Source organism: Phyllostomus hastatus, unplaced genomic scaffold, assembly GCF_019186645.2.
Source record: "Phyllostomus hastatus isolate PE091 unplaced genomic scaffold, TTU_PhHast_1.1 phas_scaffold_78, whole genome shotgun sequence".
Lineage (NCBI taxonomy): Eukaryota > Metazoa > Chordata > Mammalia > Chiroptera > Phyllostomidae > Phyllostomus > Phyllostomus hastatus.
Window position 1 is genome coordinate 98185759 of NW_025334041.1, and position 25868 is coordinate 98211626.

At 35.5% G+C, this 25868-nt stretch overlaps 1 protein-coding gene across 3 annotated transcripts in view; it reads left to right on the forward strand.

Moving 5' to 3' along the window:
- Nucleotides 1-25868, forward strand: part of PPP4R3B (protein phosphatase 4 regulatory subunit 3B) — a 49514-nt gene that overhangs the window by 5294 nt on the left and 18352 nt on the right. For 2 of the 3 annotated variants that reach the window (XM_045827238.1, XM_045827237.1), the window contains exons 3-7: nucleotides 5708-5806; nucleotides 7993-8616; nucleotides 13593-13670; nucleotides 14768-14884; nucleotides 16319-16435. In XM_045827238.1, the coding sequence (XP_045683194.1) occupies nucleotides 5708-5806; nucleotides 7993-8616; nucleotides 13593-13670; nucleotides 14768-14884; nucleotides 16319-16435 (1035 nt within the window). Of the gene's footprint in view, nucleotides 1-5702; nucleotides 5807-7964; nucleotides 8617-13592; nucleotides 13671-14767; nucleotides 14885-16318; nucleotides 16436-25868 lie in introns of those variants that run through there. The other variant, XM_045827239.1, reaches the window with a different exon arrangement.

A 25868-nucleotide genomic window follows, 5' to 3' on the forward strand; every position in this document is an offset into this window, starting at 1 on the left:
AGTGTTTTTGAATCTTGGGGCCAGAAAAATGATGGTTCTCTCCAGAAACTGGGAAGTTGAGAAGAAAGCAGGTTTACATTAATTATTTGGTTGGAAATTTACGTTAAACGGGTAATACATTCACATTGTTAAAAATTCAGACAGTATTTGGTGAAGTCTCTCTGACCATGGACTCCATCCATAGTTTTCCTTGCGAAAGGCTACCAGTGTTATAGTTTCTTGTATATCTTCCTGGAGGTTTTATGCATATGTAAACAAATACACACTCAGTCACAGATATTTTTTTATTGGCATAAAGGGTAGCACACTACATACTATTCTATGTCTTGTTTTTGTTCTTCCCCCGTTTAGGCTTTGAAGTGATTTTGTGACAATGGAAAGGTCTTATTATGAACATCTGGGACTAAAAATACAGTAAGAGTTTGTTGTAGAAGAGTCTAATTTGAGAATCATTAAATAATACAGCTGCAAGAGGAGACCTCCTTTGAGAGAGTAGATATAAATTGAGACAAAAACAGCTTAAGATTGAGCCTTGTTGAATTGTCCACATTGATTCACTCATCAGATGATAACTGGTTGAGTGATTCAGCTCATGGGTTGGTCACTATCTTTGGATTTTTTTTAAGTGCATTTGAAAGTTTCTGAAATATTTTTAGTAAAGGAATGACATGATCCAAAATAGTAACATCAATCTGTAGGATTGAAGAGCACCAATAACTGGGATGGGATACTAATTGAGAGATCACAGCATGCTCCAAGCAAGAGATAATGTTGGATCGGGTTAGCAGTGATGGAAAGAGATGGATGGATTTGAAATATACATTGAAGATATAATTGACAGGACATTCAGTTAAGAGGAAGATTAAACAATTGGTTAAAACTACAGAAACGAAAATGTGTTGTCTCCAAGCAAAGGAAGATCAGAACCAGAATTTTGGTTAGAGAAGGACAGCTCATCAGTCAGCAAATGGCTGTTTCATATCTTGCAAGAGAGATGGAGAATAGTCTAGATTTTGGATATAAGAATGTCCATTGAGATTAAGGTACAAATGAAAATAATCATGTATTTATTGTATTTCTCTCAATTGGCAAAAAAAAAAAATCCAGTAAAATTGAGTGTTGGTGTTTATCCTGAAAATCATTGTGGGGAGTGGACTAATAGGTATACATGGACGAATGAGATTTCTACAATTTTGAAAGCTGCATTAAAATAACAAATCTGTAATGAGTAGAGTTCACTCTGGACTTTGAACTATAGATCAGGTGCATGGGTAGAGGGCAGGAATGATTAGCTTCAAAAGATAGGTGAGGTGATGGATAGAGGTGTGTTCTGGGTGGTTGTTTGGAATGGGAACAAGGAAGAATCTTTGGGAATTAGATGGAAACAGGTCTGTCTGAGGGTTTTTAGGGAGATGCCTTGATAAATAAAATGCCATAGGGGAGAAGCTTGGGAAGAAAAGAATTTTGTGGGTTTTTTAAAGAATTTATTCAGATTTATAATGTGGCAATTAGTAGGAACATAGGTTGCATTTCATTATTTCTAGCTACATAAGTGATTTTGAGCAGATTTTCTCTGAATCTTATCTTTCAAATCAAGATCCTGCCTTGTGGAATAGTTGTGAATTAATGTATGAAAAATAGTTTAGCACAGTACCAGACACACAAGCTCAGTAAGAGAACTATACTCATAATTTTATAACAATCCCGGTATAGGCAGCATTTTCCTCTCTTCCAATGAGAAAAAGATCAAAGAGGTGAAATACTTTGATGAAAGTCCCAGAAATACTGGACAGTGAAACTCTGAGTTGTACTCAGGTCCTAATTCTAGTTGAGGGTTTTCCACTTGTATGTAAATATGTCACAGGTTTGGGGAAGCTGTTACTACTGTTGATAAGGACTCATCATGCCTATCTTGGACTATGTGTGTTTTACCATAATATAAATTAAAAGTCATCTCAGAAGGACTAGGTTAACTATTAGGAACTACTAGAGAGTAGTGTCCTGCATTATTTATTTGGTTGAACTCACTCATTTTCAGACTTTTAAGTTGATTTTGCATCTGCAAATTCAGTAAACCTGCTGGTATTTCTATTTTCCTTTCTTAAAAAAACAGCCTTTTTGGAGAACTTCAGCTTCGTCTTTATAGAATTTTGTCAGTCAATAAGGGGCAGACTAAGGTTGGTCTGGCAAACCAGTGTCTCGGATATTTCCATGTGACTCTGGATTTATCCATGTTAAGGAAGTGGATCAGTACTGGAGAAGTAAACTGAAACTGGCAATCCATTGGTTTGTTAGATCCTTTTGAAAGTGCCAGAGATGCCTTTGTGAATATGATATTAAAAACTAGAGACCCTTTACCCAAAAGAGATGACATAATTTTAAGATATCTTTTAGACTCTGGATTAAGAACCTCTGATTTAAACAGTATAGGCTCAATAATGTATATTTAATACATAAGATTGAAAATAATTTCTTAACATAATACTATAATACATTGTGGAAACCTGACTTGGTAAAGATTAAATTGTCAAGCTTCTCTAGCTCATATATTACTCCCATCCTGAGTTTGGACATAATAACCTTTCTTTTTTTTTTAAAGGGCCAGACCAAATATAACTATTTTTCTGCTCTCCCTGCAAGCTCATTTTAAATCTGATTTCCATGGGGACTTAGTGGTAATTAAATGTTTTAGTTAGTAAAGAAGAAGAAAAAACCTCAGAGCTTCTCTTGGTTTAAACAATGGCATTAATAATGTCCCAAAGATATATGTACCACACAAATGAGCAAAAAAATACATCACAAAGCACAGTGGTGGAAAAGAGACCTTACTATGAAAAATTGAGCTGGACTGTGTAGACTTTTTGGTTATATAGGAAATGCTGCCCTTTGACAGTTTTCATTCTGTTACACATATTCTCGTGCCAACTCTGTGCTCATATAGGAGCTTTTACGCTAACCCTTGGATTGAGCAATTCTAAGGAGTGCTTCTTCCCAGTATATTTTTCAACTGAGACAATAGGGTGTGGAGAAAGGGGAGAAGGAAGAATGGGATTTGTTACCCATTTGGAGTAGATACATAGAGCTCGAAGGTGTCTACTCCGATACCACTTCCCTGACCTCTGTTAATCAACTAGAGATAATACTTAAGGCAGTTCTCAAATTTGACTTAGCTGAGACCTTTATTAAAAATAGCAATTCTTGCCCTGACCAGGTGGCTCAATTGGTTGGAGCATCACCCCATGCACCAAAAGACTGGGTTCAATCCCAGGTCAGGGCATCTATAGGAAGCGACCAGTTGATGCTTCTCTCTCTCTTTCTCCCTCTCTCTGAAATCAGTAAACATATCCTTGGGTAGGATTTTAAAAAGTTAAAATAAGAGTTCTTATTTTTATAAGAGTAAGCATAGGAATAGAGTAAGCATAAGAATCCATGTTTTAGCCATCTCCCAGAATCAGTCCTCTCCGAATTGAAAAATGAGTGACTGTAAATCCCATTTAGTTTCTGGGATTTTGACTGGCTTAGGGAAAAGAGTTCCCATTAGGAATAGGAATGAAAGAACAAAAGAAATAATGACGAGGACTCAGTTACCTTAATTCAAGACTGCTGCTTGCCTGGACTTTCTCTCAGAAGATAGATTGGAACCAAAATTGAAAAGGCTTTGGATGCCCGGATTAAGGGTTTTGAATTTCATTCTCTTGTACTAGTGACCTCCAAAATGGAAAATACAATATGAAGCATTGGGATTTCAGAAGAAACCTGTTTTCAGAACTTGAGTTTTGCTAATATTTAATAAAGTCAGGTGGTCAAGAGTCAAAAACAGGTATGGTATTCTGAGAAAAGAGTAACATTTCCATGAAAGAGTTCCCCACCTATTGTGAATTATTGTAGCCTATCTGTACAGATAAGAGTTTACAGATATTGTTCAATTTAAACTAACCTGTAACCTTAACAAAATAAACAAGTGACTTAAAAAAGGTTGATAACCATAATCTAAGTGCAAATGAGCAAGGTAGCAGTTAAACCGACAGGTACACTTCTAGTGTAATTGGTCTGTCGGCCAAGTGACAAAGCAGAAACAATGATAACAGAAATCTTAGAAGTTGCCCCTCCCAAGAACCTCAGAATTACTAAAACAATGTTAAATATGGATTTGTGTCTACTGCCTTTGTGAGTATACTGTGCCATAAGTGTATGCTGTGTCTTAAAATGCTAATAATGGTATGGAGACATAATTCAAATATTTTAAAATTTTATTATCTTTATGTTAACCTTTTTATTTGTATTTTAAGTATGTTTTCAAATGTATGGCTATACTAATGTTACATTCCTGTATATAATATGTAAGTAATTTGAGGCACAGTTAAAAATGTTTTGGAGATCACTGTTCATGAAGCAGTTTTGAGAAGGGATCTTAGACAACTCAGGGACTGAGGAAAGAACGATCTGAGTGGGTGGGTATGTTAGTGCTTTAACCTATTAAATACCGCTGTTTTGCTTTTTTTTAACATGGAGATTTTTAGTAAATTCTGTTTGTAAAAAGTTTTACTGGGTTTAAAAAAAAATATTTCAAAATCTCTTCTGTAGATGGTGGGAGCCACTGAAAGTTTTTTAATAAAAGAGTGACATGATAACATTTCAGAATACCTGGCAGTAAACTTCCCTTTCAAGAAGAATGGCTAGGCAGGAGCTAGAAAACTGATTTCCAGCTATTCTTTTTACCTGATTACACAGCAAAAAAGTATTAATCTCAGGCCTAGATTAATGAAAGGATATTTTTCATTTACTGGTTGAATTACCAAAATAATGACATGTTTTTATTTTGAAGACTTTGTCTTTATTAATCTAGGGCTCACTTTCAATTTTATATTTTTTAATAGCTCAGATAAACAATTACTAAAGAAGGTGTTTTGTAGATTTAAAAAAAATTTCATTTCATTTATTTCATTGATATTAGTGTTTAAAAGTATGCGGATGTTTCTGTTTAAACCCAAATGTTAATTTTTAATAAAAGAGGTTGACAACTTTTTTTCTATAAGACTGGGGTTATAATTAAGGACAATCTGGGAAAGTACTTACCTAAGAAACCTAGGGTTCTTAATTTTTCTACAACCTAAGCTGCTGAACTAGGTGCTATTGGTAACAGAGATAAAGCGCATATCTCCATTTCATCATTTCACATTTCTTAATATTTTTAAGGCTTTTCCTGGTTTAAAAAAAAGGCAAAAATAAAGTTAAACCCTAAGATATTTTCCGTTAGCCTCTTTGCAAACAGTTGACAACTGGCTTACAGGGAAAAATAAACTTGTAGTTGGTTAGTGAGTAGAACAGCTGACTTTCTGGAAACGATAGGAAATAGATGACTAGAATGTCTACTTACAGTTTGGCCAAGAATGACTAGACTTTCAATTAAACATTATCTTGGTAACATGAGCCAGAGACTGTTAACCTGTTTTAGTCTTTTTTGTTTTAGAAAATTGCTCAATGTCATTTTTAGTGCCAAAGCTACTATTTCTTTCTCTTCAGTATATTACTAAAGTTTCAGAGGATAACAAAATAAAGTAATACAATGTCAATTGAGTGTATATTAATTGCACTTATGAAAGGGCATTTGTCATTGCTATATGCAGTTTTCTCTCCTTTTGATTTTTATTTATACTTTGTAATTCTTTTCAAGTATGATGATCTAGAAATCTTTGTTTTTAAACAGGATACATTAATTGTTTGGTCAGAAGCTGAAAACTATGATCTGGCTCTAAGTTTTCAGGAAAAAGCTGGCTGTGATGAGATCTGGGAAAAAATTTGTCAGGTAAGTGTCTTTGAAGAATATCTAACTTACACTTCTATGTATTCTACTTACATTTGTATGCATTCTTGTTTTTTTGTTGTTTTTTTTTACCTAAAAGATATGTATTATAATTTGGAGAGATAATGTCTTTGTGTGACATTATGGTAACCTAATCTGGAAATTCCTTTTATATTTTATAGCAAGTTATCTTACTTAAAGATTTTTTTGAATTATCATAATTTTGTTTATCACTTGGGATTTTAATACCCTGTAAAATGTCAAGGTCTTTCAAAAAAAACAAACAAACTAGGTTCTAAAGCTTTTAGATTTCTTTTGCATTTAGTCACCTATTTGCCTAATGTTCATGAATACTGTGTGCCAGGCACTAATGATCAAAAGTGGAAATTCTCAGGTAAATGGAATTTTTTTAAAAAAAGTTTTTATTTTAAAAGTTTCAGATTTATGGAAAATAGGAGCAAAAAAGTTTTTATATGCTTTCCTTCCTGACACCACCCCACCATTTTTCCTATTATTAGCACCTTACATTAGTATAATATACTTGTCACAATTAATTAAATAAACATTTATTATTCATTGTTTATTCATACATTATTAGTAGCTACAGCCCATTCTTTATTCAGATCTCCTTAGTTGAAAAACCCAGTGCTTTTTTTCTGTTCTAGGATCCCATTCAGAATTCTGTATTAAATTTAAAAGTTATGTCTCATTAGGTAAGTGTTTGCTGTGACAGTAATAACTGGAATTATAAATTAATTATAACTGCCATTGACTACCGTTTTCTATAAATGGAGATCACTGTTTCAGTTGTTGCCTACTCTTTTTTAAAATTTTTTTATTCCTGTTCAATTACAGTTGTCCCCATTTTCCCCCCATTGCTCTCCCCTGTGCTGCCCACCAGCCCTCTAGCCCCTCAGCCCCCCACTCAGTCCTCCCCTATGATATTCTATTATAGTGTTTTTTGACTACGGTCATTTTCATTTACATCACCTTTCCCCTCTAGTGATTGTTTTTTATTGATTGATTTTAGAGAGAGAAAGAGAAGGGGGAGACATCAATTTGTTGTTCCACTTGTTTATGCATTCACTGGTGTCTTCTTGTATGTCCCCTGACCAGGAATTGAACCTGCAACCTTGGCATATCTGTACAGCACTCTAGGCAGCTGAGCAATCTGGCCAGGGCCTTCTGTTGCAGGGGTGTCCAACCTTTTGGCGTCTCTGGGCCACACTGGAAGAAGAGTTGTCTTAGGCCACGCATTAAATACACAAACACTGATTAAACCTGATGAGCAAAAAAAGTTTTAAAGTAATTTACAGTTTTGTGTTAGGCCACATTCATAGCCATCCTGGGCCACATGCAGCCCGTGGACCGTGGGTTGGACACCCCTGCATCTAATGATTCTTATCACTGGAGATTCTTGAGTAGTTTCATGCATCAGACTGCAGTCATTTTTTTCCCCTTGGTTTTCCCAGTAATAGTGCCACACAGTGTAATAAAATGGCCTAAGACACACAGTGTAATAAAGCGGCCTAAGAAAGTATAGTATGAACTTTCAGGTTCCACATAAAGCTTATTTGACATATGGCTCTAAATGACTAAACTTTTCTTAATTGGGAGTAGATGGTTTCTTTTTTTACCTCAAAGCATATATGCATTATGTATTCCTGGAGCAATATTAGTATATGTTATTAAATAGAAGAATTCCATTTTATGAACAGTTGAAAACAGTAATAAATACAATTTTGCCTTAATTTGTACAATACACATAGAATATAATACAAATTGTTTTATTATTTCACCTTTGGTTTTGCCTATTTTTAACCAGGTAATTTGGTGGTGATAACAGGAAGGTCCTAATTTTTATCCTGTTTTTTCCTCACATGCTCTCCAAGGACTGAGATTGAATTTTATGCTTGCAAAGTTTTCTGTAAAGTGAGATGTAATTTAGAGGTGAAATGATCTGTATTTAGTAACTTAGACTCAAATAACTGACTCTAAACGGGGTGTATTTTCTCCCTCTAGACTTCACTTTCAATTAAGTCTAAATGACTAGTAATACAGTGACTGTATTACTAGTACTGATTTTTTGCAAGTTATTTTTACTTAAACTCAGTGGTCAGTAATTTGATTTCCAAAATCTTGAATTCTTTTATATTTTAAGGTAACCAGCTGTACTTGGATATTTTTAGGTTCAAGGTAAGGATCCGTCAGTGGAAGTCACACAAGACCTCATTGATGAATCAGAAGAAGAACGATTTGAAGAAATGCCTGAAACCAGTCATCTGATTGATCTGCCCACATGTGAACTCAATAAACTTGAAGAGATTGCTGACTTAGTTACCTCAGTGCTCTCCTCACCTATTCGTAGGGAAAAGCTGGCTCTGGCCTTGGAAAATGAAGGCTATATTAAAAAACTACTGCAGCTGTTCCAAGCTTGTGAGAACCTAGAAAACACTGAAGGCTTACACCATTTGTATGAAATTATTAGAGGAATCCTATTCCTAAATAAGGCAACTCTGTTTGAAGTAATGTTTTCTGATGAGTGTATCATGGATGTCGTGGGATGCCTTGAATATGACCCTGCTTTGGCTCAGCCAAAAAGGCATAGAGAATTCCTGACCAAAACTGCAAAGTTTAAGGAAGTTATACCAATAACAGACTCTGAACTAAGGCAAAAAATACACCAGACTTACAGGGTACAGTACATTCAGGACATCATTTTGCCTACGCCATCTGTTTTTGAAGAGAATTTTCTTTCTACTCTGACATCTTTTATTTTCTTCAACAAAGTTGAGATAGTCAGCATGTTGCAGGTAAGTAAACTAAGGTGTTCTTCACAATTCTGTTTTCAGATGTTTAGTTTCCTTAATAGCTCAACTTGGTCCTTCCTTCTTTTTGAAATATTTCTTTTGTTTACTTTTGCTCATGGCTTTCTGAGGGAGAAGCATTTCTGAATGTGACCTTTTATATTTCTAAGTGTCCTGTGATGTAGCTAGGGTTTTTTTTTTTACCTTTTTCTTTTTAAAAATTGTAGTAGAATATACATGACATAAAATTTATCATTTTAACCATTAAGTGTATAATTTATAACATTAAGTGCATTCACAGTGTTATGTACCCATTATCTTTGTCCATTTTCAGAACTTTTTTTCTTAAGATTTTACTTACTTATTTTTAGAAAGAGGAGAAGGGAGAGAGAAAGAGGGAGAGAAACATCAGTGTGCGGTTGCCTTTCACATGCCTTCCAATGGGGGCCTGGGTGGCAACCCAGGCATGTGCCCTAACCAAGAATCGAATCAGCAACCCTTGGGTTCATAGCCCAAGCTCAGTACTCCGAGCTACACCACCCAGGGCATTTTCAGAACTTTTTCACCATCCCATCAGGAGCAGCTATTTTTTAATTATCTTTTATTCCATTTTTCTGAGACTTAGTTATGATTGGGCTGTATATAAGTGTAAGTTCTTAAAACTTCCTAAATAATTAAAATGTGCAGCCAGGATTGAGAAATATTCATTAATATTCAGGAGATGATAATTAGATTATTTGCCATGTGACGTTGATTTTACTCTGTCTCCTTGAGTTGTAAAATAGAAGTTTTATATCTTGTTTATATGTTAATCTTTTATACCCTAACAGTGTAGTAAACATGACTTTGAAGAGTTTTCTTTACTTGTGGTGATAGTGTACTACTGTCAGCACAGTTTTCTCTTTCTGTTTTTGTTATTTTCATATGAGGCACTAAGTTTATTGGGCAGCTACTGTATACTTAGTGCAGTGGTTCTCAAGTATGGTCTGTGGACCACCGGGGGTTCCTGGAGCCCTGTCAGAGCTCTGTGAGGTTTCCCCTTTTCCAGCATCACGTCAGTGTAAGACTATACTTTCTTCATTATATTTCAACCAAAACAACATTTGACAACAGACTGAATGCTGAAAATACAAGAATCTAGCAGCCCTCTGTTAAGCCAAACATTAAAGAAAATTTCAAAAATATAAAACAGAGACACTTTTCTTTCTTAATTTTTAAAAATTTGGATCATATAGTTCTTATAAATATATTCACATAAACATAATACCTAACTTTTAAAACCAATTAATAAATGTATTTAAATGTTTCACTTTTAAGTACAGTAAATATTGATAAATAGAACCCACACAATGAAAGCTCTTTGGGCCCCTTAGTAATTTTTAACAGTTTAGAAGCGTCCTGAGACCAAAAAGTTGAGAATCTCTGACTTAGTATATAGTTATGAAATTCCGTATTATGATACTTCCAGCCATTATTCACCATTCTGTTGTTGCCTTACTTTGTATATAGCATATACTTTTCCAGCTCATTCTTTGACCCACCAGTTTTTTAACATTCCACAGTATTAAGTGTGAGGGAAGTTAGACTTACATGTTATGTTTCATTTATAACGTATAGAACCTGCTTTTTAAAAACCATACTGTACAATTCAGGGTACCATTTCACTTCCATGCAGGAAAAAAATTTCAGTCTCAGGAGATGGGAAATAGAGCCATAATCAATGTAGTTGATGTAAGGAGCCAGTGACAGAAGCTGAAGTATAGCTGTCAAATGAACGCTTTTGACTTCAGAAGAGTTGCCAAAACCATAATAGTAAATTAGTGCTCTTTTATGTTTTAAAAAATAAGTTATGCAAACTAATATATAAATATTTGTAACACTTTATATGTCATTTTATATATTTTGTCATAGGTTTATTTGTGAAGGCTATAATTACATAAATGTAGCTTTAAAGAGATAAGTCTTACTCATTTCTGGTCCATGAGATGCATTTGATGAAATAGCCAGATACCTGTTTAGGGCTTACCATTTAATTATTTTTTATGTGCCAACATGATGCAAAACTGTATTTTCAACAGTGTGTGAAAAGAAAGTAGTTAAGCTTATGGCCATTGGCATCTAAAGGTTCATTTCCTGAAGCCTTGGAGTCATCAGTATAAAAAGCAATTATTGTAGTTTTTTGTCATTTAGTTGTATCCTTGGGGACCACAGAATATGTAAGATTCTACACTAGCAATTTTCAACCTTTTTCATCTCATGGCACATATAAAGTAATTACTAAAATTCTGTAGCACGCCAAAATACATACTTTTTTGTGTGATTTGACAAAAGTAGTTACAATTTTGATTCATTCTCACTAGACAGCTATCATTGTGTTGGCTATTGTCATTTTTTTCCTTTGACAATGCTAAGGAAAAGAGGTCAGTGCCCCTGACTTGTAGTCAGGTACTACATGTTTTAAAAATTATTTTGGGCCCTGGCTGACATAGTTCAGTGGATAGAGCGTGGGCTTCGAACCAAAGTGTCGTAGGTTCGATTCCTAGTCAGGGTACATGCCTGGGTTGCAGGCCATGACTCCCAGCAACCGCACATTGATGTTTCTTTCTCTCTCTCTCTCTCTCCTTCTCCCTCCCTTCCCTCTCTAAAAAATAAATAAATAAAATCTTTTTAAAAAAAACGAAAAATATTTTGGCACATTAGTATGCCTCGCCTTGCCACACACATTGAAAATCATCACTGTAGGGATCTGCTCATGTACTGATATGCCAAGGATTTAGAGAAGGTCACCCAGGAGTTCCCGCCAGGATAGAAACATAGGTAAAAACACTTCACTCCCTTGCACTACCAAAAGAAGGACAACAACAAATTTAAAAACAACTAGAATTGCCAGATATTCAAACTTCATGGAAGTTCAACCACCAAGGAGTTAAAGAAACATTCATCCAGACTGGTAGGAGGGGAGGAGATAGGCAGCCGAAGCAGAGAGGATGCACAGCCAAGGAGTTGACTGGTGGACCACTTGGTCCCACATTCATGGGCTGATAAGCTGGGAAGAACCATTGGGAAGCAAGATAGACCACAGAACCCAGAGTTTCAGTGTGGGAAACTAAAGACTCAAAACCTCAGGATGTAAAAATCTGCGGGAGTTGTGGCAGTGGGAGAAACTTTCAGGATCACAGGAGAGTCTGTGGGAGAGGCCTACAGGATCCTAGAACATACACAAACCCACCCACCTGGGAATCAGCATCTGAAAGGCCACAATCCACTTGTGGGAAGTAACAGAAATTAGGGCTAGAGCAGAGCCAGCAAGTGGCATTGTTCTGTTTCTGACCCCTACCCCACAGACAGCACCACTAGTCAGCAAAAAGGGTTGCCCCACCCTGGTGAATACCTAAGGCTCCGCCTCTTACAATATAACAGGTGTGTCAAGACAAAGAAACATAACCCAAAAGAAGAAACAGATCAAAACACTAGAAAAAGAACTAAGCCACAAGGAGTTGGCCAGCCTATCTGATGCAAAATTCAAAACAGTGGTAATCAGGATGCTCACAAAAATGATTGAGCTCAGTCGCAAAATGAAGGAAGAAATGAAAGCTATACAAAGTGAAATAAAGGAAAATATACAGGAGCCAACAGTGAAGGGAAAAAGAACTGAAATCAAATCAACAAATTGGAACAAATGGAAGAAATAAACACCCAACCAAAACAGAATGAAGAAACAAGAATTCAAAAACATGAACAAAGACTTAGGAACCTCTGGGGCAACTTTAAGTGCTTCAACATCTGAATCATAGGGATGCCGAGAGAAGAGGAAGAGCAAGAAATTTTAAAAAATTAAAAACTTATTTGAACAAATAATGAAGGAAAACTCCCCTCAATCTAGCAAAGGAAATAGACTTCTGGGAAGCCCAGAGAGTCCCAAAGAATTTGGACCAAAGCGGGAACACAAGACACACCATAATTAAGTTACCCAGGATTAAAGATAATGACAGAATCTTAAAAGCAGCAAGAGAAAAGGAGACAGTTACCTACAAAGGAGTTCCCTTAAGGCCATCAGCTGATTTCCAAAAGAAACCTTACAGGCAAGAAGGGACTGGAAAGAAATATTCGAAGTCATGAAAGGCAAGGACCTGCATCCAAGATGACTCTATCCAGCAAAGCTATCATTTAGAATGGAAGGGCAGATGAAGTGCTTCCCAGAAAAGGTCAAGTTAAAGGAGTTCATCATCACCAAGCCCTTATTATATGAAATATTAAAGGGATTTATATAAGAAATAGAAGATCAAAAATATGCGTAGTAAAATGACAACAAACTCATAACTATCAACAACTGAACCTAAAAAAAAAAAAACTCAGCAAACAACTAGAACAGGAATAGAATCACAGAAATGGAGATCACATGGAGGGTTATCAGTGGGAATGGGAGGAGGAGAATGGGGGAAAAAGGTACAAAGAATAAGAATCGTAATAGGTAGGCACAAAATAGATGGAGAGGTTAAGAAAAGGAAATGGAGAAGCCAAAGAACTTATATATACAACCAATGGACATGAACTAAGTGGTAGGGAGAATGCTGGAGGGTAGGGAGATGCAGGGAGGAGGGGGATAAAGGGGATAACAAAACGGACAACTAAAAAAAATCAGCTCTATACTAAAATTCCTAGATTGTTATGTTTTATGAATTATTGCTGCCATAATTTAGTCTCCTTTACTCATTTGTAATTTAAGTTTTTGATCTGCTGTGGACTGACAATGAGATCTTCAAACTTGTTTGAATTATTTAAATTAAGAGTAAATAGGTTTCTGGTTAAATAAATGTATATGACTAATAGTGAATAGTGTAGTCAAATTTCAAAAATTATTACATAAGTATACCCTGGAATTATTATAGTTTATATGTATCATATAAATAAGTATAACTTTATACTTCTAATACTCCATAGTAATTAATGATCATTTAAAATTAATATTTTTTCTCATGTAGGAAGATGAGAAATTTTTGTCTGAAGTTTTTGCACAATTAACAGATGAGGCCACAGATGATGATAAACGGCGTGAATTGGTAAGTTATTTCTTCTTGAAATTCAGACCCTTAAAGAGCACTTATAGGAGTACAGGCTTTTAATATTGAATTTGTTAACTTAAGAGAGAATTTTTATAATTAGCATGAGATGAAAGATATATACTTAAATTATAAATGATTACTCTTAAAGTTTCTTAAACTTACTGTTTTATATATTTCAGAAATTTCTTAAGATATTTAATGTGGGTTGCCCACTCTGTGAAATTGTGTACCATACAAATCCCAAAATCAGACATGTGGTATATGTTAGAACAGAACTACAAATTCATGCATTTTCATGGTAGTAGATACTCACATTACAGATAGGCCTTTCTTTTTAAACAAGTGGTAAGGAGACTGCTTCTTAAATAAATGAGTGATAAATAATTGCTTCTTGAAATGTTTCTTTCTTATGAATATATTTGTAATCACTTTTTTGAGATATGAACCATGCCTTGAAGAAAGAAAATTGTGTTACTATTTACCAGCAGTTTGTCAATTTTTCTAACATTATAATCAGATACTTGGGTTTTAAGAAGTAATGAAAGATTGCTGACTTAAAATCAGCAAAGTTACTTTTCATGTAGTTATTTATTAATAGCCTATTCAATTTTCTTATAAAATTAGTCCTTTAGACTAAGGAATCTGTAGTGTTCTTTTTAGTTCTTAAAACTTGAATCATACTTTTGAGGGCTCTGAAACCTAGCCACTGTTTATTATAGCATGGTTTCTGTGAAAATGTGTGGTCTAATTCAGAATATCTGCCTTACATGGCATTTTTACACCTTAATTATAAATAGATAACAATATGTATAAGTGTATATGTGTGTGATATATGCATGCCTTCTTAGACTTCACATATGTAACATGTGTGCCATAATGTCTTTAGAAAGTTAACTCTTCAATGTAAGGTTTGCTTTTAATGAGATGCTAGTTTCTGTGTTCTTTAATGTAGGCTTTGAGGATTCAGGATACCCTGAAAAGTCAAGGTCCTTGAAAAGGCAAGGTCTTTCCGCACTGTTGGTGGTCACATTACAGTGTGTCTTAAGTTTACTTTTGTGTGTGTTAGTGTCTCACTGTACTTTCTAACATTACAGGTTAATTTTTTCAAGGAATTTTGTGCATTTTCTCAGACATTACAACCTCAAAACAGAGATGCATTTTTCAAAACTTTGGCAAAGTTGGGGATTCTTCCTGCTCTTGAAATTGTAATGGTAATTATATAGCTTTTCTTTATGTTTTTGAAGTTGTGGATTTTAATAGATTTATATTATAGTTGGAGAGTATTATAGTAATGCATAGTGAATTTTTATAATTTATGATTTTCTTTATACTGAGTTAGTACAAGAGTGTTTTCAATCTTCAGGTTTTTAATAACTTAAATTTATAATATTAATGTGTAATCACTTGCATATAATGTGGTTTCGGGTGAATAAAAATCTTGCATGTCTTTTCAGGACTTTCTCTTCTGTAGGAAACTAAGTATGTTTCACAGAAACTAATAAAATATCTTTTAAGACCAGGGAGTAGAATGAGGTCAGACTGAAACAAAGGGGCTCCTGCTGCAGTATGGGTTAGGACAATACTTTGAAAGCCCTGGGGTATGGTCCTCATAGTGCTGTTTATGAGTTTTATCCACTGGTATTTATTATATGAAAAATTAAAACAAAAATTTTAAGTATTTGTTAAAATAACCCATTGTATGTCAATATAACTAATATAACTTTTATAAAAAAAGTAATTTTTCCAAAACAAAAAAATTTAATGAGAAGAATGGCATTGTTTCACATTTTTCGCCTATCTCTTTAATGTCTGACTTAGCAGAACATAGCTGGAGTCTCATAGCAGCTTGTGCATTTAATTTGTTGTGATATCACATGTTGTATAGCCTCTTGAAAATACTTGTGATAGAGTGAGAGTGAAAAGAGCCAATAATGCCCTAGTATTATTTATTATTATGAAAACAGTTTTACTCGCATGCACTTCCTGAAAAGAGTCTTAGACTCCTTGCCAGGATTCCCTAGACCACACTTTGAGACATTGTAGAATGTCTTTCAGAATCACCTGAAGATTTTGTAACTTACAAATCATGTATTCATCACGTGTTGAAAGTGGCAAAGCATTCTGAAGCACTACCTTAGGAAAGTAAGTTGTGGAAAAGAGTAAAAATACCCAAAGTGTTTTCAAAAGCTTCTTCTATTATAGGGAAACTGTAAAAGAGAATCGGTTACTAAGGCATAAAGTACCTGCCAAATTGAGAACCAAAGAAATTCTGGAAGGTTTTGAGGCCTTAAGTAGGACATGTCATGCACATTTTTGCATATATTTAAATCAAGAATTCTCTCCACCACCAGAAAAAAAAAACAGCATTTGAAAGCACTGCTTTATAATCCTGTGCTGATTTCTTATATTTAAATTCTCTGAGTATTTATTGTTGTGGCAGTAAAAACGGGCAGATACTAATCATTGAGCTGCCTAAAACTTTTCAATATTTGTAAAAGGAAAAGAAAATAAGGATAGAGAGGTTATATATTTTGATTCCAGTACAATTAAATCCAAAAAGTTGGTGGTATACATAGATTTGGGAAAAGGGAAAACACTAGCATAACATTTATTAACAGTCTGTAACCTAATTTTCCTTTTATCAGGGCATGGACGATTTGCAAGTCAGATCGGCTGCTACAGACATATTTTCTTATTTAGTAGAATTTAGTCCATCCATGGTCCGAGAATTTGTGATGCAAGAAGCCCAGCAGAGTGATGATGTAAGTAATAATGCCCTGGTTCTATGTGAATTACCTGTAGTGTTTTCAAACTATTGAGAGTAAAGGCATTGCCATTATTGTAATCTTTTATGAAGCAAAATAATAGATTTTTTTATCATTTGTGACTTTGGCAAGCCCAGAATATGTGCCAATTGATTTGCTAATGCAAATTGGCAGTTGGATTGATTGTTTTTAAGAAAAACATACTCAAACTAGTGTTGAGCTAGGTTATCATAGAATTAAATTCTTACATGGTGGTCTTAAAAAATGTTTCAAGTGCTAATGAAATATAATTTCAAACCATAGGTCAGGCACTTACCTAGAATAACTAAGAAATTACTTTCCCTGTGTTCAAATGTGTGAGGGTGGGAGGCTTTTAGTGAGGATGAGTGTTTAATAATGAAACCAATGTTGTGTTTCCCCACTACAGAAATATTTACACTTTCCCCTTACACTATTTTTAAGACAAAATGAACATACAGCTGTAATTTTAAGTAATCTTCCTTTCTTATATTAAATGTATTTTAGTGTTAAGCAGAAAATAACTAAAATATAATTATGTTTCTTCTTAAAGGTTTTGAATCCCAGTGTTAATTTGATCCTTATATGAGTTGTTATTGAATTAAACTACAGTTATTTTATGTTTTGTGCTTGATCTCTTAACTTAGATTTTTACATCTAGGTATTTCCAGTGGGGTTTTTTTCAAGCAATTTTATTTAGAATCAGTTTGGGCTAATGGTATAATTTAGCCAGTAGAAAAGAAATAAAAGACATATTTTGTGTTGTATCTTTTAAGGATTTTTTTTAACCCGAGTAATTCTAATCTGACTTGAAAGAATAGATACCTGGTTTATCTCACTGTTATGATATTATCTTAATGCCATCTTTTCTAAAAGATGATTTTGAAATTAATACTTAGTGTTCCACCCTTAGTAGTATGCATAGTTAAAGGCAGTCTTCATAACATTTCTCAGACTATGAGAAGAGTCAGCTACTGACTTCAAGAATTTTTAACTTTCTGTTTTATTAGAACTCTTGTGTGTTTTTTTAATTTTTCAATTACAATTTACATCCAATGTTATTTTGTGCTCATTGCAGGTATGCAGTATAGTGGTTAGATAATCATATATTTTACAAAGTGTTCCCCCCTGTTTTTAGTGCCCACCATACCTGGCACCATATGTAGTTATTACAATATTAACTATACTCCATATGCTGTACTTGTATCCCTGTGACTGTTTTGTAACTACCAGTTTGTACTTTTTAATCCCCTCGCCTTTTTCACCCAGTCCCCCAAACCTTCTCGGGCAACCATCAGTCCATTTTCTGTATCTATGAGTCTGTTTTGATCTTGTTTGTTCATTTATTTTATAGAACTGGGTTTTTTTGTTTACATTTAATTAATGCATGTGACTTAGAGAAGCAGTTACTGATTTTTGACTGTAAAAAGTCCCTTTCTCTCACCCCAATAAATTCAATTTTTTAAAAAGTCCCTTCTCAAATTTTCTTTTTCTTACAATCACTGTCTTCAGTGCTTTTCATTTCCCTGAATTTTCTGATATCTAAAAATTTTATTATTTAAAAATTTTGTTGCTTTAAAATAATTCTTTAGCCCACAAAAGAGGATAAATTATAATTTCTTTAATTTACAAAATAAAGGATCCTACAAAGTCTATATTGAAGTCTATAAAGGATCCTATGAAGTCTATATTGGTTTGGCAGCAGCCTTTAAAAAGAAAAAAGAAATAACTTACATGTGTATTCAGTGGGGAGTTGATGTTTTGATGTTCTTTTAAAATAAATGCACAGCATTCAAATTCAAGTTCTTTCTAATACTATGGAACAGATTTGGTTTTAGGAGCATAGATTACAATATTAACATGTGTTGAGACACTAGGAAATACTAACATTTTTTACTGTAGCCATTATTTCTATCCAAGCTCTAAGGGTAGATTTAGCAGTAATTGCTCTCTTTTTTGTTATGCCACAGATATCACATGTTTTTATGCTAATAGCCTTTGAAACATCCAGTAAAACTTATTTTAGAATCTGCCTGGATAAGTAATACAGCTATTACCGAACTGCTTATTTTGGCAAGTATTTTCAGTGTATTTCTCACTTAGGAATACATATGTTAATTTTTCTAGATATGATAATAGCATTGGGGTGATTTTTTATTTTTTTATTTAAGTATATTTGTTGGGGTTTACTTTTTAGGATTTCTTATTTTTATTTTTAAAGGACTCTTTAAAAACTAAAATATTTAATACTGATATATTTATAGAATTATATATGTGGAATTTGTTTCAGAATAATTCTGGAGAATGAAATTTGCCACAATAAGAAGTTTAAAAGAATACATAAGCTAACCTCTAGGTGTTGATGGACTATTCAGTATTTTGTATTGAATATATCACATTTTATTTCTTAAAATTGCATCAGTTTTTTTAACTTTATTTTGAAGTAATTTTAAATTCACAGTAAAGTTATAATAGTACAAAGAACTCTCATATGCACTTCACCCATATTCCCCAGTTATTAACATTTTGTCTCATTTGCTTTATCGTTCTTTCTTTGCTTGTATTTGTATGTACACATTTATATATATAAATTTATTTCATTCTGAACCATTGAAAAGTAAGATACAGAAATGATGACACAATACCCCTTTATCCCTATTTACTTCAGTGTCTATCTACCAAAAACTCTATATACATAACCACGCTATAATTATCAAAATGAGGAAATTAACGTTTTTACTTTATTTAACTACAGTCATAATTCCAGATTTTGTCAGTTGCCCCAGTAAGGCTCCTTTAACCTAGACAAAAATGAAAAATTTCTGGGCTAGTTTCCAACAGTTTGGATTTCTCTCAACATTTCCTTCAGTGCATTGTATCGAGAAATTCCCCAACTGCCACCATAAACAAATCAACAAACAAGTGCTGGCGAGGTTGTGGAGAAAAGGGAACCCCAGTACAATGTTGGTAGGAATGCAGACTGGTGCAACACTGTGGAAAACACTTTTTTGAGGAGTTTTCCTCAAAAAATTAAAAATGAAACTGCCTTTTGACCCAGCAAATCCACTGCTGGAATTATACCCTAAGAACCCTGAAACATCAATTCGAAACAACCTATGCACCCCAGTGCTCATAGCAGCACAATTTACAATAGCCAACTGCTGAAAGCAACCTAAGTGCTCATCAGTAAATGAGTGGATCAGAAAGCTATGGTACATTTACACAATGGAATTCTACACAGCAGAAAGAAAGAAGGAGCTCCTTCCCTTTGTGATGGCATGGATGGAACTGGAAAGCATTATGCTAAGTGAAGTAAGCCAGGCAGTGAAAGACAAACACCATATGGTTTCACCTATAAGTGGAACATAACAAAACAACCAAGCAAGCCAAATAGAACCAGAGACATGGAAGCAAGGAACAAACTGACAGTAACCAGAGGGGAGGAGGGAGGAGGATAACCTGGGGAGTGGGGGAGGGGAAGGGTCAAGTCAAGGAACATGTATAAAGGACCCATGGACAAGGACAATGAGGGGTAGGATGGAATATGGTAGTAGGGGCTGGGCTGGACAGGAGAGAGTAATGGGGGAGGTGGGGGCAACTGTAATGGAACAACAATAAAAAAAAAGAAATGCCCCCAGCTTTAAAAAATGTTTCAGCCCTGGCTGGCATAGCTCAGTGGATTGAGCGCGGGCTGGGAACCAAAGTGTCCCAGGTTCGATTCCCAGCCAGGGTACAATCCTGGGTTGCAGGCCATAACCCCCAGCAACCGCACATTGATGTTTCTCTCTCTCTCTCTCTCTCTCTCTCTCTCTCTCTCTCTCTCTCTCTCTCTCCCTCTCCCTCTCCCTCCCCCTCCCCCCTCCCCCCTCCCCCTCCCCCCTCCCCCCTCCCCCCTCCCCCTCCCCCTCCCCCCTCCCCTCCCCCTCCCCCCTCCCCCCTCCCCCCTCCCCCCTCCCCCTCCCCTCCCCCCTCCCCCCTCCCCCCTCCCCCTCCCCCTCCCCCCTCTCTCTCTCTCTCTCTCCCCCTCCCTTCCCTCCCTAAAAATAAATAAATAAAATCTTAAAAAAAAAAAAATGTTTCAGCCCTTGCCTGGGTGGCTCAGTTGGTTGGAGTGTTCTCCCATAACCAAAGTTTCTGGGTTCAGTTCCAAGTCAGGGCACATACCTCCGTTGTGGGTTCCTAGCACTTCCCCCACCCTATCCCCCATCCTGGCACATCCAGTCTTCTTCAGTCCAGGCACATGCAGTAGGCAACCATTGTTTCTCTCTCACATTACTGTTTCTCTCTCTCCCGCCTGTCTCACTTCCTCTCTCTAAAAGCAATACAAAAAGTGTCATTAGGTAAAGATTAAAAAGACTTTCAGTTTTCTTTGTCTAAGCTGTTTTGCCATTTCACAGATGTGAGGTTTTGGACCATTTCATCAAATTTGAGGAGCTTTGCTTCTAACATGTGAAAATGGGTTGAAAGAAGTATTGATTCAGTATTTGTCTTCAAGTTGCTGCAGAGCAAATTTCTTACACAGGATTTTTTTAAATTATTATGTTTGTATTTTTTTAAGACTAGAAATGTCTCTGCGACATCCATCAGTTATTTTTATTCTATCGCAGAATATTCTTTGCGCCCTTGCTGCTATTTCTTTCTCCTCTTACAATATTTATAGAATTGAAGATACACAGAATTCTGATATTTTCTTAATTTTACCAGAAAGTATCAGTGGAGAATTTTCATACAACTTTATCATGGTTTCACTCGGCTAACAGTAACTGTCTAATTCCATTATAAAATGTTTCTCAATATTAAGAGGTTAATATTGTAAAGAAAATGTGTCTTAAAAGCAGTGAAATAAAATATGTCCTCTGTCTTTCTCAATCAGAAAATAGAGATGCCAGCTCTTACCCTGGATGATCTCTGAATACCGTGTGTAGGTACCCAGAACTTCCCCTTTGTTGCTAATTACTTTTCACAATACAGCAAAATTCTTAAACCCCCTTAAATATACTTTTAAAGCAAAAGTACTTCTAAGAATAGTATGAGGTTGGAGTGTGATGAAACCAATGGGATTATCATTTCTCTATAAACCTTTGATTTACAAATAACTAAAACATTGAAATATCTCCTAGAAACCGAAGTCACATTCACTTAAATGTTGCTATTTAGGTGAGAGATGTGCAGAGTTTTCCTAAACAACCTGAAGATAAATAAGACTTTGTGGGCCCCATGGTCTTTGTCAAAACTACTTAACCCTGTTACTATAGTAAGAACTGTCCATAGACAGTTTGAAAAAGAATAAGCTTGACTATGTTCCAGTACATGTACAAAATAGGCAAGTGGCCAGGTAGTTTTGTGGTTTGGGGACCCCTGATTTAGACTCCTATTTCAGAATATCTCAGGTGAATGATACTGGCTTTTAGAGGCTCATACTCATTTGAATGTTATCATTGCAGAATCTACTATGGTGGTGTAAAAAGAAGTAAAACAAAGAGACCATAGGAATAAGCAGGCATTAATGGGTAAAGGAAGTTTGGGGATTATTTTAAGATTTATTTTAAGATTAAAAGAGTATTCTCTAGAACAGATTTTGGTGCCCTAGCATTGGAATAAATTCACTGGAAGTACTCTGTAATGGTTTATTTTTAGACCAAGTCACTGTTTGACATCTGAAGGAATGTTCTAGTAGTTTGTCCTACATCTCATTATTTTCCTGCAATTGCTTGAGTGTGAGTTTTCTAGTGCCATTGTTAGATAAGCAGATTAAGGAAAAATGGACTTGCGCTTGTAGTGTTTTAATGCCAGTAAAGAACTTAAAGAACTCTAGCAGACAATTAGAAATGCTAGCTTGAATTTTGACAGAGTGGTCAGTCTTAGGTGATCTTCTGTTCCAGTCCCTTTGTGCCATTAGAGAAATAGGCATGGAAGAGTTAATGAGGTCACTTAGCTAGTTATTGGCAGTAGAGCATTTAGAGGCTGGGTCCTTTGATTTACCTATTCCTTCTGTTCACCAGGCTTGCTCTATGGTGTTAATAAAAAGTGAAACATGCCATACAGACTGTTCATAATGCTGATAATACTTGTAGTTCATTGATGAATGTTCAACCATTCATTATATTGCTTAGCACCTGTTTGTAATCACTGAAAGCACATTATTACTTTTGTGTGGATTTAGTCATGCATTATAGTAGACTAATTTTAATTGTTTACTGAAGTGCCTCTGGGATAATATCATCTTGCTCTATACTGCTCTGTGAAGCATAATCTCTAGATCTGTGGTTAATTCTGGTATTTTAGAATTTGATTTTTACTTAGTTTGGCAGAACCCAATTTAAAATAATTATAATAATAATAATAATAATAGAACTTAACATGATAATAGGGCTCATCTTGTTTTTCCCCATTTCTGTGTCTTACTGACTAATGTCTACTATATTGCAAACTATATAGTTTCATAGACAAGGTCTGTCCAGAAGGTATCCAGCCATGTAATATGAAAAATAGAGACATTTGAAGAAGACACAGGATACAAGAAACATTGTACATAGGACAATGATGCTTCTACCCCCTTCAGAGTAGTGCCTTGAGACCTCACACAGTTCTCCCAGTCGCCATCAGCTGTTCTGTCATATTTTCCTGAATCTCATTGATGGTCTGAAATCTCTTCCCTTTCAAAGGTGATTTTAGTTTGAGGAAAAGCCAGAAGTCTCACGGTGTCAAATCTGGGGGTGGGGCTCTGAGTCACCTGGGTGATTTAACATTTCACCAAAAAACTGCATAAGACGTAATGCATGAGCAAGGACATTGTCATGATGAAGTTGTCAGTCACCAGTTGCCCATAGCTGTAGCCTTCTGAATCATCTGAATGGTTTCCGTGGAGGAACATTCAAGCTTAGCACAAAATTAGATGCAGGTTCATTGCTCTACTTGCTCAGTCATTTTGAATGTGATGGCCACACAACACACATGCTCACTCAATGGTATCTATTGCCCTCACTGACTAGTACAGTGAAGTCATCATTGTTCACTCATATGCATTCCAGTCCACCCTCCTTGGCTGCCAGGTTACATCGATGTTGTGCAAACCATTCTCGTTATATTAACAATGGCTGGACTTTTTCCAGACAGACCTTGTATATTGTCCTTGTTTTGTTTTGCTTTTTGTTGGTGGTGGTGGTTGTTTTGGGTAAAAGAGTAAATCTAGTTTGTTACTTCATCTTGTCCAAAAGCAGAAATCTGATTCAGTTTTTATTTTCAGAGCAGATTTTCCTTTAAATAACTGGACCTTATTAAGAATTGGCCACTTTGTGGACTCATGCCTCTTTTGTATAATTTTTTCTTTCAAAGTTATTCATAATTCATTAAAATGAAACTTCAGAACATTAAAAATTAAAGCCATCTGACACAAGGATTTAGAAACCAGCTTGTTTTAAAACTCATTGACTGAGAAATTTCCCACTTTTTCCCTTTTTTTCTGCCTCTTTTTTTTCTCTTTGTCTAAGATTTATTTTCCTGTTTTTTTCCTTTTCCCTTCTTTAACAATGAAGCTGTAATAACAGACTTTTGAAGAGTGGCGTTTAGTTTCTATGATGGCGGAAATTCCATAACCATTCAACAAGGTAGTCACTCCCGACCGTGGCCATGGAGCACTTGAAATGTAGGTTGTGTGACTGAGGAATTAATAATTTTAACTTAAATAGCCTCATGTGGTACATTGATATTGTAATGGACAGCACAGGATTGGAATATTTACTGCCTGTACTCAATCTGAGTGGATCTTTTATCTCGTAGCCATTCTAAACAAAGGAATGTCTTGCTCAGCTCTCTGTTTTAGAATAGTTCTGATGGCGTTGTGGAGGTCAGATGGCTAGAGAAAGAAGGCCTGACCTGTGACAAGAGAAAGGGAAAAGGAGAATAAGGAATTAATGTATCACTAAGGTAGGGGTTTGGCCTCATATATCAGTAAGACTAGGAGTGACATCAGCAAGATGGCTGACTAGGAAGTTTCATCCCTTATTCTCCTAACAGAAACTTCAATTTAATAACCATAAACAGACAAGAATATCTCAATGAAACTTTCAGAATCCAGGTGAGCGGTCACAGCAGCTTGGTGGAACACGGAAATGAGAAAAGGTGCATTGAAGGGTTAATAATTTGAATTTACCCATGTCATCCCTCTCCCAAGTCAGCACAACACAGTGCCCAGAAGAGATTCCCTAGACCCATGAATTCTTCCTTGGGGGGAAAGAGAGAGAACAAAGCAAGGGTCTGACATCCCCATCCTTTCAGGGTGCTAACCGAGAGAATCACTTTTTTCTGCCTCTTCAGAACATTGAAGGAATCATCTCACAATAGCTAAGAACAAATACAACTTCACAAGTTTCAGTAGCTGGTCCATGAACCCCAGTAATGCACCCCACCTGCTGCCCCAGCCAGAAGCTTCTGGCAGGGTTGACTGGTGAAGGGCTTTCTTTGCCAAAGTTGATATGTAAAGACTGGAAGAGCTAACTGCTTCTTAAGATACGCAGGCAACAATGCAAAGCTACAAAGATCAGGAAGAATCGGGGAAATTTCACACCACCAAAGAAACAAAATAAAGCTCCAGTAACTGACCCTAAAAAAATGGAGAACTACAAAATAGGAAATATAATTAATAACACTATAATTTGTACTAGAATTATTGGGGGGCATCACTTTTTAAATTATAAAATTGTCTAACCACTATGCTGTGCACCTGAAACTAATACATGTGTGTATGTGAGAGAAAAGTGGAGCACTTTGAACTGCCTAACAAATTCAAAGTAATTGTCTTAAAGAAGAAGCTCAGTGAGCTATAAAAAACACAACTAGATAACTAAACAAAATCAAGAAAACAATAAACAAAACAAGTTCAACAAAGAGATAGAAACCATAAAAAAAGAACCAAAGGAAATTCTGGAGCTGAAGAATATGACTGAGCTGAAAAAGATCAATATATAGCTTCAACAGTAGACTGGATCAAACAAAACAAAAAAATCAAAACATGAGAATGAAAAAACGAAGGAAGCCTACATGAATTCCAGGATACCATAAAGTAAAACAGTATGGGGGTTGGCAAAAGTAGGTTCACAGTTGTAATACAAATGAATAATATAGTATATTTAATAAATAATACAAGAATAAACTGTGTTTCACATGCAACTCTAAACCGACTTTTCTCAACCCCTGTATTGAAATGACATTTCAGTGCATGCATTACACCTTAAGAAGCTCTTGTGAGAACAGGCTGACAGAGATCAGAGGGGAAAGGGGAGGGAATTTCAGGGGAGAATGGGAAGGGCTTACAGAAACAAATATAAAGGACACATGGACAAAAACTAGAGGGGATGGAAATGGGAGGGAGGTGGAGAGGGAGGGGAGGGTGGGCTGGGATGGGAGTAAAGGA